Below are 13,861 nucleotides of genomic sequence, written 5' to 3' on the forward strand. Positions count from 1 at the left end.
TTTTAAAAAAATAGTTTTTTCAGATTCAAATAATTCCAATTTCTTTAAAATCAGTAAAGAAGTAGGCTTAACTTAATGGAATGACTTTAAACGTATTATTCTAGTAAATTTTAATAATACTGAAATTCACTGCCTTTAGCAGATTCACTGTATTTTCCCAAATTCTCTAGCTATTTTTTGAAATATACAGCAAATGATTTTCATCCGTATTTCTTTGTTATTAGAAACAGAAAGAAACCATAATACCCCAATCTAAATGTTAAGATAATTTTGAAAAACTTTCTGCGTGTAATTAGCCACAGATAGAATGAAGTATTCAAGAAATTATCCTAGGGTTTTTTGTTTTAAAATAGAGCAAATTTCAGCTTATCATTGTAATTTGATTTGGTATGTCTTTTTTTGAGTGAGAAAAACCAGACAGAGCTACAGCTAGTGTGTAGGAATTGAACATGAAGTAGAGGGCGACCAATATGAATCTCTTCTGTCCTGTGTGCTGCAGTAGAAAAAAGGTGAACCACTGGGCTAAAACTCTTGGGAAATGAATTCCTTTAAAATTGAAGAATCATTTTCTCATTTTGAACATCAGTATTAATGCTTTGCCTTATTTGGCCTTGGGGAAAAAAACGAACTTGAGAATGGGAGTTTTTGCCCCATTTTTTTGTATCCATTCAGTTTTTTAGTAGCTTATTTAGGTCTAACTTTTCCCAAAACTTTCAGCCACAATGATAAACCCTCTTTCTGAGTGTTTATTTTACTAGGTCTTGACCCCAGTGCTTTCCCAAGTAATGGGGTATCTTTTTCTCTTTGTGTGATTGACTCATATGAATAAAAAAATACAGTTTGTATATAAGTTGAAATTAATTTCACTTTTAGAGAAGAATCTATAGCTTAGAACATTTACTTCTTTAATGCTAAGAACTCAAAATCCTTAGGCCTAAATCAGGAAACTTTGGCTCTAGGCCTGGCATTGCCATTTTACCAGTTATGGAATATTGAACAAGTCAGTTAATCTCTCTGTATTTCTTTATTCTCAACTTTTAAGATAAAGTATTTCAAATATCTAAGATATTTCTAGTTTATTGAAAAACATGTATTATTTCTTGGTTCTGAAAGTTAACATGAAAGATTTTTAAACATTTGAAGACAACATCGCCATCTAGAGGCGTTTCATAAGATTGCCATTAAAGCCAAAACTAAATTTTCCCAAAGCTATGTAGAGTATGGGAGAAGGCAGTGGCACCCCCTCCAGTACTCTTGCCTGGAAAATCCCATGGACGGAGGAGCCTGGTGGGCTGCAGCCACGGGGTCTAAGAGTCGGATGTGACTGAGTGACTTCATTTTCACTTTTCATTTTCATGCACTGGAGAAGGAAATGGCAACCCACTCCAGTCTTCTTGCCTGGAGAATCCCAGGGACAGAGGAGCCTGGTGTGCTGCCGTCTTTGGGGTCGCACAGAGTCAGACACGACTGACATGACTCAGCAGCAGCAGCATGTAGGGTATGAGTGGGAGAGTCACCTGTTGCTGGTTGTCCACGTTCTAGATGAAATTATATTCAGAATTAAAATTGCCTCCTCAGGGCTGGTCTTTTTGTGTTCTTGTCTTTTCACTAGAGCTAGAATTGTAGTTATTTAAAGACAAGTATCATTATTTTAAACTTTTGTGTTTTATATGCCTTAAAACATAAAAAACTTTAATGATAACTGCTTGATTAATTCTGATCATTGAATATGTTGTATTAATTATATTAAGATTAGTTGTTGACCTTTCAAATATTATATTTTACTTTTGCCAAATAAAATATACTCAGTCTTCCAGCAAGTTGTGTGATACTTCCATTTCTGAATCTCCCTTAAAACACCTTATCTATCTAATAATATTTTGATAGCATCAAATATTTAAAATTACCCTTGATTTCACATGAAGATTACTTATAAGTCTGGTGACTTTACAGTTTATTATCTTATTAACCACATTAAAGTATAAGCTTTGAAAAATAAGTGGTGGTGGTGTTACTTCCCTAGTGGACTAAAAAAATAGTGTCTGCTCTTTTTTTTCAAAAACTGTTAATGAGACTTACTTGCAGAAGATATTCAGTAGAAGTTGAAAATCAGAATATTCAACGTTGAGACCATTATTTCTGGATTTTTACAAAGTTAGTTTCTAGCCATCTGAGAGCAACAGCTTGTTAGAGTTACTGTTTTTTGTTTTCTGATTTAATGTCTGAGGGACTTTATGTGTGTCTGTCTGCTAGATTATGGAATTTAATGCTTGGAATTTAATTGTGGGAATAAATTAAAATAAAAAAATTCTTTATTTTTAGGAGTGTTTTAAAGTATTAGTTTATTCTGTAACACTAAGAACCTCCCTGTATGTTTTTCAATCATGTTCTTTTTCAGTAGAGGTGAATTTGTTTTTTTGTGTGTGTGTGTGAAAAGACTGGGTAGACATGTCAATACCACAGGTTTTTTAGTCCATGAAGCAAAAAAAAAATCGTCAGATGTATGGTGTCACTTCAGTTTGTGTTTTCTCTTTGTGATCTCAACAAAACCATCTTTAGGATGTTGACTGTGAGTAGCCAAACCAGTAGACCAAGTTCTAAATGTTTAGTTTTGAGGACTCTGGATTTTCATTTATTTGTCTAACTTTGGATGATCTATTTTCATTTTTACATCAGTACTTTAGCTTTCTTGGAATTTAAATGTCCTAGTTTCAAAACAGTTTCAGTGTCTTACACTTTTGTTTTTACATTTGTAAACACAATATCCTAATCATACCATGACATATTCTCTTGATAACACTATAAATGATTATTAAATTGGGTAATTCAAGATTGGTCTTATTCTCTGCTAATTCCACCTACCTTTGAGTTTTCTTTTATATTAGAGTTCTGTTTGCATACTTTCTTTATGTTTGCTTTTTCCTCATTAAGCACTAAGGTAAAACTGAGGCATGACACAATTTTGTGAAAGTTCTGTGTAAATTATCATGAGTTTTTCTTTGACTTTAATAAAACAATTGTTTTCGTTGTCTCTGGTCAGTATTAACTTTAAAAATATATTAAAAAGCTTACTTACAATGTTTATTAAAACATTTAAAATGTAATTAAAACACCCCTGTCTTTTTTACAGTTCTTTTGCCATTTCTCTTCTCCCAGGCTTTATCTCCTAGCTCCAGAAATGAGCATTTGCTCAGCCTTCTCAGGCAAATGATAGTCGAGTGTAGCCAGAGCAAGAACCAAGTAATTTTATAGGTCTCGTGTGGATATTCTCCTGGAGACAGCAGTGTGTATTGAAGGTGTAAACATTGACATTTTATTTTATATTATCACTTTGGCTGCACTTTGGAAAGTAGATTGACTTTGTAAGCCTGCAAGGAAGGGCAATCAGTTATAAAGCTGTTGAATAAACCTCGGTAGGATAATCATAGCTAAACAAGGCAGTGGTCATAGCTGTTGTAAAGATGGAGATGAATTTCATCATCAGATACAGAATTATTAGAATTTGATGGTTGACATATTGGTAGACATATTCCTGCCTTCACCCCTATGGTAAGATTTCTGCTTAAGGAACTGAATAAATGACTTATTAATTAGGATAAATTAAATTTATAACAAAGAGAACTTCAAAATTCAGTGGCTTAAAGAATAAGAAGTTTGTATTTCTCCCTCAGTAATCTGGAATAGTTGTTACTTTACCTTGATGCAAAATTGAGAGTATTTTACCATATTATTAGATTAAGTGTTTGCTTCACACAGTCATTTAAGGATTCAGATTGGAAGATTTGCTGTCTTTCTTCACATGCCTTCCAAGTCGGTCACCATGTCTGTCAGCTTGAAGCTAGAAAAGAGAAAGGAGTGGTGTTGTGAGCCAAGCTAGAAATGGTACTTGTGTTCACTTTCCTTTGGCAAGAACTTGGGCACATAGCCATACTTAACTGCAGTGAGGATGGGAGATGCAGTGTAGGTGGGCAGCTCCCATCAAAGAAAGGAAGAACAGATTTTAGGAAACAGCTTTGCAGTCTCTGCCATAAGTGATGCTATTTGCTGAGACAGGAAATGGGAAGCAGGTTTGCAAGATAATAAATTTCCTTTTATGTTAAGACATAGGTATTTATAGGACTTCTAAATTTGCATGTGTAATAATGTATAAGTGATCCTAAGATGACAGCAATTGGAAAAAAAATTATATTTTTCTGTAGCAATCTTATAATACAGAAATTTATTTTTCTAAGAAAATATCAAAAGGAGGAAAGTGGGATAAAATTAGAAGGGAATGGTAAAAGGGCATGAAGAAAAGATTGTGTTTATTGTTATATATTGATAGTTATGGCATAAATCAGTTGGTTAAGAATATTAAGTACTTACTATATGCCAAACACTGACCCAGGTAATACCTGTTGGCTGCGTATTAAGTGATATAGAAGATTGACCAAGTCCTTGGTCTCAAACCTATTGGGTAGAAGAAAGAATTTAAAGTACTAAATACTAAAAGGCAAATAAAATAGTTTCTGAAGGGTCAGTGTGAGCGTGGGGTGGGGCTGCTAGGGTAATTTTAGCTAAAACAGTAGGATAGACCTCTTTGTGAAGTAAAAATGAGCTAAGACCTGAGTGATGAGAAGAGAATAACTTAATGAAGATCTAGGCAGATAACATTCCAAATAGAAGGAACTCAGCAACTGCAAGGCCTGGGAACAGACTTGCAAAGTTAAAGGGCCAAGATGTTTTCCCAGTGTAATAGGTACTCCAGGTTACAGTCTTATCACCGGAGGTAAATTTTAAATTTTATTTAATTACTGTGGGAAATCACTGGACAGTTTAAGCAGCTGACTGATATGACCTGGTTTTATGCTTAAAAACCATAAAAATGGGGGAAGAAGGCTAGAAATGGAGGCAGGGAAACTAGTTAAGAGACTGTTGTAGGAGTACTAGAGAAAAGATAATAGTGGCTCATACTCAAAGTGAGCAGTGACTCAGATTTCCTTGAAATTGTGGGAAATGGTTGGATTTAGGATCTATTTGGTTGTAAAGTTGACAGAGTTGTTGATAGATTAGATATGAGATTTGAAGGAAAAGGGAATCAAAGATGACTCCTGGGTTTTTGACTTTAGAAGCTGGGTTGGTATTAGAAATAGATCCCAGATTTCTTTTGTAATTTTGGTAGGTGTTTATGTAGTAGATTCTGAAGGATGCATGACATTTCGTCATACTTAGCTGAACTCTATCCATGTTTTCCTCATATAAGTTATGCTCTAAAAGAATTAAGTGTAGACTTTATGTATTGTTGGAAAAGTCAAGTATTCTAGAGCTTATTTAGTTATTTCCCTTTATGTGATTCATGTTTCATTTCTTAAGAGGATCTTTAACAAAGTTATCAACTATGGTTTGTGAATTTTACTTTGGATTATCCAGAATCTCTTAATACATCAAGGGCCTAAAATCTTGCTCTGATCATCTGCCTTGCCTTTTACCTGTTTAGACCAGACAGGCGACCGAGCTGCCTGCCAGGCTGGGGATGCACCATTGAGGCAGTGCTTGCTTTGTTAGAAGTTCAGTGCTGCTTGTGGGGCAGCAGGGTAAGGAAGACCATAACCACATCACAAGGTCCCTAAGGTCCCCAGTCTTAAGGGCAGTGTTGGAATCTACTACTGATAATCTTTGATCTCTGTTCTGTTGATACTTAATTGAATGTAAAGAGAAATGCTGGAATGGTACTTTGTTTTATAAAATGTGTACATCAGTTTGAATATGGAAGGAATTTTCCATATATAAGGAATTTTCACAATATAGATTATACTAGTGTTTTAAATAGGGCTTCCCTGGTGGCTCAGAGGTTAAAGCCTCTGCCTGCAATGCGGGAGACCCAAGTTCGATCCCTGGGTCGGGAAGATCCCCTGGAGAAGGAAATGGCAACCCACTCCAGTATTCTCGCCTGGAGAACCCATGGACGGAGAGGCCTGGTGGGCTACAATCCATGGGGTCGCAGAGTCGGAAAATTGAACTTTCTCTGTCAGATTTTACAGTTAAATGTTTCCAGTATTTACATAGTTTTAATTTTTCTTCTGACCGAAACTAAGCATTTAGATATATTTGGAAAAGCTGCTAATTGGTATACATTAAATTCTTTTGCTGTATACCTGGAAGTATATTCCACTAGTCTCTATTAATCATTTTTGAAAAGGTATTAAATATTTTCACTTCTGAATTTGATGAGTTAATAAAAAAGTGAACTATTAATTTTAACTGCTAAAGATGACTGTTTCTGAATGTTGCTAGTTTCTAGAACTTGTTATTTAGTATTGTTACTTTCCTGGTGGCTCAGACAGTAAAGCATCTGTCTACAATGCGGGAGACCTGGGTTCCATCCCTGGGTTGGAAAGATTCCCTGGAGAAGGAAATGGCAACCTGCTCCAGTACTCTTGCCTAGAAAATCCCATGGACGGAGGAGCCTGGTGCAGGCTACTGTCCATGGGGTTGCAAAGAGTCGGACACGACTAAGTGACTTCACTTTCTTTCACTTTCTTTCTTATTGTTAAAAAACAAAATTCAACTGAGTAAATTTGAGGATCTGGTTGGCTTATTAAGCACTTTATGAATCAGGCATCTTCCCATCTAGCAAGTAGAAAGGAGCTCCAAAGATCTGTACAAAATGGAAGACTTAAAGGCAGAGGGGGCAGGGACAAGGAAGTTACACTAGCAGAAGGCAGATTGGTTGTAGCAAGATTGTTTTCCTTTAAGGGGTGGTGGAGGTGTCTGTGTGACAGATTACCTCACTAGTGCTGCCCAGGAAATTCCAGACTGATTGATTAAGGTGAAGTTTCTGGGATGGCTTGAATCTGCAATTAGGTTAGATATTAAGTCTTGGTTATTTGGTGTGGGGCTTACACAAATAACAGATCCATTTTGGATCTGTTGTTTCTTTTTAAACTATGTAAAATAATCTTTCATTTAAATACGAACTTTACTAACCTTAATTTGTATAATCTTTCCACATATTTCACCCGTTTATTTTTTTAATACATTTAAAAACATTTCTAAACATAAAAAGATTAAAAGTTAACTATTTACTTGACCATGTAAATTAATTTAAACATTTTTCTTGAGACTAGTTGTACCTTGATAATAAGACCACAGGTTTCATATGCTCACAGACCCTTGAAATGTTTTAGAAAATTACTTGTCATGTTTTTCTAATACTTTGCCTGCCGTCTGCCACCAGCTAATTCTCGTATGTCACCTAAAGTTGGGGCCATATACATTAAAAGTTCTTCCCTATGTCCAGCACTGTTCTGGGCTTAAGTTTGTGGGGTTCATAATAAAGAATGGCCTCTGAGGCCTTTTGACTTTCTTGGAACATAGAGAAAACAAAATAGTTCAATACAATGGTAAGTATGGTGTAAATTTAAGAATATGAAAATAAATCTCTCTTTAAAAACAAATCCGTTGTTAAAAAGAGATTAGACCTTATGTAGATGGATCTTTCACTATGTTTTAAAGGAGGTATAGGTTTTTTTTTTTTTTTAAGGAGGTATAGGTTTGAGTGAGAGTAAAATGGGAAGGAACTTCAAATTTAAAAGGACGTAGGTCATCAAGAGGTGAACTTATTTTTAAATGGTTAAATTCAGCTTAATTAGAATAGCTAGAGTTTAAGAGACTTCCTCATTGTGCAAAGTGATGCTAGTAAAAACAAGCAAAAATCACTAAGGAAAGTAATTTAGTAATGTTAGAAAAATCTAATGCTCCTTAGCTATTGAAAACAGACTATTTTCTCTGTTTTAACAAGGACAAGTATTCTTTTTTCCTGGCTTTGGCACATTGTTACTATAATCCTAACTGTGAGTAATGCTGTGATGTTTAGATCAATGCCGTATAGTATAAATGTTTAAATTATTTGGAGAAATCTGGCTGTGTGGAAGCAGGCTGCTTGGAACTCAGACCTACAGTCAGCAAGAGGGAATTGCTTGTAAAGCATACGCTCCTTTTTTTCCTTGCCCAGACGGGTCCAAGTTTAAGCTGACTCAGGTGGCTTGGCTTGGAATACAGCCGTTCTGGGGAATTTCCTGATACAGCTTTTGTGTCCTTGTGATTTGGAGGATATCTGGAAAGAAGGAGACATTTAGAATTGATCTAAAGACGTATGTCATATATGTGTGTGTGTGTGTGTGAAGGCACATATATATGTCTTCATTGTTAGAAGATGGTAAAGTGTCTTACCTATTGCCAGTGGTTCTTTACAGAATAAACCTGAATGGGAGAGAGAACACAGCCCCGCCTATCAACAGAAAATTGGATTAAATATTTACTGAGTATGGCCCCAGGCATCAGAACAAGACCCAGTTTCCCCTGAAGTCAGTCTCTCCCATCAGGAAGCTTCCATAAGCCTCTTATCCTTATCTATCAGAGGGCAGACAACGAAAATCAAAACCATAGAAAACTAACCAAACTGATCTTATGGAGCCTTGTCTAACTCAGTGAAACTATGTGACATGCTGTGTAGGGCCACCCAAGACGGATGGGTCATAGCGGAGACTTCTGATAAAACATGGTCCACTGGAGAAGGGAATGGCACACCACTTCAGTATTCTTGCCTTGAGAACCCTGTGAACAGTATGAAAAGGCAAAGAGATATGACACTGGAAGATGAAGAGCCCTGGGTCAGTAGGTGCCCAGTAAGTCATTGGAGAAGAGTGGAGAAATGACTCCAGAAAGAATGAAGAAGTAGAGCCAAAGCAGAAACAACATTGTGGATATGACTGGTGATGGGAGTAAAGTCTGATGCTGTAAAGAACAGTATTGCATAGGAACCTGGAATGTTAGGTCCATGAAAATTGGGAAGTGGTCAGACGGAGATGGCAAGAGTGAATATCTACATTTTAGCAATCAGTGAATTAAAATGGACCGGAGTGGGCAAATTTAATTCAGATAACCATTATATCTACTACTGTGGGTAAGAATCCCTTAGAATAAATGGAGTAGCGCTCATAGTCAACAAGAGTCTGAAATGCAGTACTTGGTTGCAGCCTCAAAAATGACAGAATGATTTATTTCCAAGACAAGCCATTCAGTGTCACAGTAATCCAAGTGTATGCCCCAACCACTAATGCTGAAGAAGCTGAACAGTTTATGAAGACCTACAAGACCTTCTAGAACTAACATCCAAAAAAGGTGTTCTTTTCATCATAGGGGACTGGAATGCAAAAGTAGGAAGTCAAGAGATACCTGGAGTAACAGGCAGGTTTAGCCTTGAAGTACAAAATGAAACAAGGCAAAGGCTAACAGAGTTTTGCCAAGAGAACACACTGGTCATAGGAAAACACTCTTTACCAACAATACAAGAGACGACTCTACACATGGACATCACCAGATGTCAATACCGAAATCAGATTGATTATATTCTTTGCAGCTGAAGATGGAGAAGCTTTGTACCATCAGCAAAAACAAGACGAGGAGCTAACTGTGGCTGAGATCATGAGCTCCTTATTGCAAAATTAATACATAAATTGAAGAAAGTAGGGAAAACCACTAGACCATTCAGGTATGACCTAAATCAAATCCCTTACATTTTTACAGTGGAAGTGACAGATAGATTCAAGGGATCAGATTTGATAGACAGAGTGCTTGAAGAACTAAGGATGGAGGTTTGTGACACTATGTAGGAGGCAGTGATCAAGACCATCCCCAAGAAAAAGAAATGCAAAAAGGCAAAACGGTTGTCTGAGGAGGCCTTACAAATAGCTGTGAAGAGAAGAGAAGCTAAAGGCAAAGGAGAAAAGGAAAGACATACCCATCTGAATGCAGAGTTCCAAAGAATAGCATGGAGAGATAAGAAAGCCTTCCTCAGTGATCAGTGCAAATAAATAGAGGAAGATAATCGAATGCGAAAGACTAGAGATCTCTTCAAGAAAATCAGAGATCCCAAGGGAACATTTCTTGCAAAGAAGGCATAGTAAAGGACAGAAATTGTATGGACCTAACAGAAGCAGAAGAGATTTAAGAAGAGGTGGCAGGAATACACAGAAATGACCCAGATAACCACGATGGTGTGATCACTCACCTAGAACCGGATATCCTGGAGTGTGAAGTCAAGTGGGCCTTAGGAAGCATCACTACAAACAAAACTAGTGGAAGTGATGGAATTCCAGTTCAGCTATTTCAAATACTAAAAGTTGATGCTATGAAAGTGCTGCACTCAATATGCCAGCAAATTTGGAAAACTCAGCAGTGGCTGCAGGACTGGAAAAGATCAGTTTTCATTCCAATCCCAAAGAAGGGCAGTGCCAAAGAATGTTCAAACTACTGCACAGACACTCATTTCACACACTAGCAAAGTAATGCTCAAAATTCTCCAAAGCAGGCTTCAACAGTATGTGAACTGTGAACTTCCAGTTGTTCAAGCTGGATTTAGAAAAGGCAGAGGAACCAGAGATCAAATTGCCAACATCCATTGGATCATCGAAAAACCAAGAGAGTTCCAGAAAAACATCGACTTCTGCTTTATTTGACTATGCCAAAGCCTTTCAGTGTGTAAATTACAACAAACTATGGAAAATTCTTAAAGAGTTGGGACTACCAGAACACCTTACCTACCTTGTGAGAAATGTGTATGCAGGTCAAGAAGCATCGGTTAGAACCAGACATGGAACAACGGACTGGTTGCAAATTGGGAAAGAAGTATGTCAAGGCTGTATATTGTCTGTTGTTTATTTAACTTATATGCAGAGTACATCATGTGAAATGCTGGGCTAGATGAAGCAACAATCTGGAATCAAGATTGCCGGGAGAAATAATAACCTCAGATATGTAGATGACACCACCCTTATGGCAGAAAGCGAAGAGGAACTAAAGAGGCTCTTGATGAAAGAGAGGGAGAAAGTTGGCTTAAAACTCCACATTCAAAAAACTAAGAGTGTGGCATCTGGTCCCATCGCTTCATGGCAAATAGATGGAGAAACAATGGATGCAGTGAGAGACTTTGTTTTCTTGGGTCCAAAATCACTGCAGATGGGAACTGCAGCCATGAAATTTTAAAAGATGCTTGTTCCTTGGTAGAAAATCTATGAGAAACTTAGATAGCATGTTATAAAGCAGAGACATTGCTTTGCCAACAATGGTCCATCCAGTCAAAACTGTGGTTTTACTAGTAGTCATGTATAGATGTATGAGTTGGATCATAAATAAAGCTGAGTTCTGAAGAACTGATGCTTTTGAATTGTGGTGTTGGAGAAGGCTCTTGAGAGTCCCTTGGACTGCAAGGAGATCCAACCAGTCCATCCTAAAGGAAATCAGTCCTGGATATTCATTGGAAGGACTGATGCTGAAGCTGAAACTCCAGTACTTTGGCCACTTGATGAGAAGTACTGACTTACTGGAAAAGACCCTGATGCTGGGAAAGATTAAAGGCAGGAGGAGAAGGGGACGACAGAGGATGAGATGGTTGGATGGCATCACTGACTCAGTGGACATGAGTTTGAGCAAGCTCCAGGAGTTGGTGACGGACAGGGAAGCTTGGCGTGCTGTGACTACAGCACGTGGGGTCACAGAGTCGGACACGACTGACCGACTGAACTGAACTGAACTTCTGTTCACATACCAAAATGGGTTAAAATAAAATATTGTCAATGGAAGATAGGCCCAGTTGAAAACTTTCGTTAGGTGGTTACAGTTTGAACTGTATCTTGCCACACATTAGTAATTTGCCAGATTTGGTGAAGATCAATCTGCTAACAGTTATGTTGATATATAGATCTTTCTTTGTCCATATTACAGTTAAAACAAGATGACTTTTAAAAAATACATCGATGGAATTTTTCAGTTAATTACATTGCCTTCAGATCTATTTTATGATCCTGTGTTAGATGTCATAGCATGTATGAAGGCAGATGAAGGTGGTTTTAGTTACGATTGTAGGATGGTTTTGATTGGCCAAATTATATTTCTTAAGAGAATTTCGGGGGCTTCTCTGGTGGTTCAATGGTAAAGAATCCACCTGTTAATGTAGGAGTTGCAGGCTCGATCCCTGGGAAGCAGTTGAGAAGATTCCCTGGAGAAGGAAATGGCAATTCCTGTATTCTTGCCTGGAGAATTCCATGGACAGAGGTGCCTGGCCTCTGTCTACAGTCCATGGGGTTTGCAAGAGCTGGACACAACTTAATGAGTAAACAGCAGCACCAACAAAGAGAATTTCTCTTATTCTAACACATATTAACTCTAAAGAGTGCTTTCTCTGTTTTTTAGTCGGCCATATACAAACAAAGTCATCACTTTGTGGTACCGTCCACCTGAACTGCTGCTGGGAGAAGAAAGGTATACACCAGCTATCGATGTGTGGAGCTGTGGGTAAGATAGGTTTCCTGAATAGTTTATTTGAAACTTTTGATAAATTAAGTGAAATCTTACCTTTTGGTAATCACGGTTGTTTCTTCCTGTTAGATGTATCCTTGGTGAACTCTTCACTAAAAAACCTATATTTCAAGCAAATCAGGAGCTTGCACAACTAGAATTAATAAGGTAAGCTTGTGATTGTAGTATCTGTAGGAAATTAAAAAAATTTCAGGCTTGTGTTTCTAGGTGAACATCACGTTTCTGTTTAAAGATAAATGAGTGCTGAAAGAAAGAGAAACTATGCTATAGGCACTCTGATGATTGTTCTAGTAAAATTAAGGATCTTAAAGTCCATACGTATTTTGTGATTAAATTAACATGTTCGAGGCCCTAAAAATAAGACTGGGAAGGAGGAGTAAATATGAAGGAGGAGAGAATGAATGGTAGATTCTGTTTTTCAGAGTGTGGAGTATGGAAGAATTAATCTTTGGGGATATTAGAAAGAAATACTCTTTTATATACATATATGCATACATGTTTATATGTATCTGTATGTGTATGCACACACAAATACATCCATGTACTCACTAGCATGTGTCTTCATTATTTGAAGCCTATTGTAGGACCTTGGTCATAGGGTAATCATCTTTCTCTTCATCTAGTATTTTAAATAAATTAAAAAAAACAGCTTTGGTTTTCTTATTTATAGTAATATTCGTTCGCAAGTTGTAAGATTTGCATGAGTATTTGAAAATAAGGCTGAAAATTTTTAGGAAAGATTGGTATAAGACACAAAAATACCCATATACTGTCAACTTCCCCTTTAGCAGACTTATTGCACTAATTGGTGCTCTCCGTTCCATCTGTAAATACTACTAGCTTGATAACATAGCACACTGAATATTTGCAGTTAGTAGATTATCACTCTCTACTCTACTTAAGACTATGTATTTATTCCAGCAGTTGAAGAGTACAATGACCAAGAGGGAGTTGTTTCCAATTTTGTATATAAATATTCTATTATTGTACATATGTTCAATTATGGACAGATGTGCTTTGTAAAGACTTAACATTGCTATTAAATTATTTAGGTGTGTGCAGGGTACTATAAGAAAGAAAAGGCATACAAATTTAGAATAATTAATAATCAGATTGCTTGGAATCCTTGATGGTATGTTATGGCTGTGGTTTGTGCAAGAAAGCTAATGTAGAACCCCATTCTGAATCCTCTCTTGAAAGAGAAGGCCATGGCTCTGTGTCAGAACATTGGGAAATATACATTTATATGTTTTTAGTTAAAATAAAATGTTTAAATCATGTATCTGTGTACCTTTCTTTTTCTTTTGGTAATGATTTCTTCTAACCCATTTTTTTCTATTAGCCAAATATTGTTCCTAATTGGATTGGATACTGGGGCTTCTGTCAATGATGTTGTTATTTATTTAGTTTATACATGATGCAAATATTGTTCTAAGAATTCACCTGAGTTACTTCAGTTGTGTCTTGTCTTTATAGTTAATAAAACTGAACTTTATAGAGGTGA

At 36.7% G+C, this 13,861-nt stretch overlaps 1 protein-coding gene across 4 annotated transcripts in view; it reads left to right on the plus strand.

Annotated features, from left to right (window-relative positions):
- Positions 1–13,861, plus strand: part of CDK13 (cyclin dependent kinase 13) — a 119,655-nt gene that overhangs the window by 86,947 nt on the left and 18,847 nt on the right. For all 4 annotated transcript variants that reach the window (XM_070466705.1, XM_070466720.1, XM_070466714.1 and 1 more), the window contains exons 8-9: positions 12,232–12,333; positions 12,427–12,504. In XM_070466705.1, coding sequence (XP_070322806.1) covers positions 12,232–12,333; positions 12,427–12,504 — 180 coding nt within the window. The remainder of the gene's footprint in view (positions 1–12,231; positions 12,334–12,426; positions 12,505–13,861) is intronic.

This window comes from Odocoileus virginianus, chromosome 1 (genome assembly GCF_023699985.2).
Source record: "Odocoileus virginianus isolate 20LAN1187 ecotype Illinois chromosome 1, Ovbor_1.2, whole genome shotgun sequence".
NCBI classification, from domain to species: domain Eukaryota; kingdom Metazoa; phylum Chordata; class Mammalia; order Artiodactyla; family Cervidae; genus Odocoileus; species Odocoileus virginianus.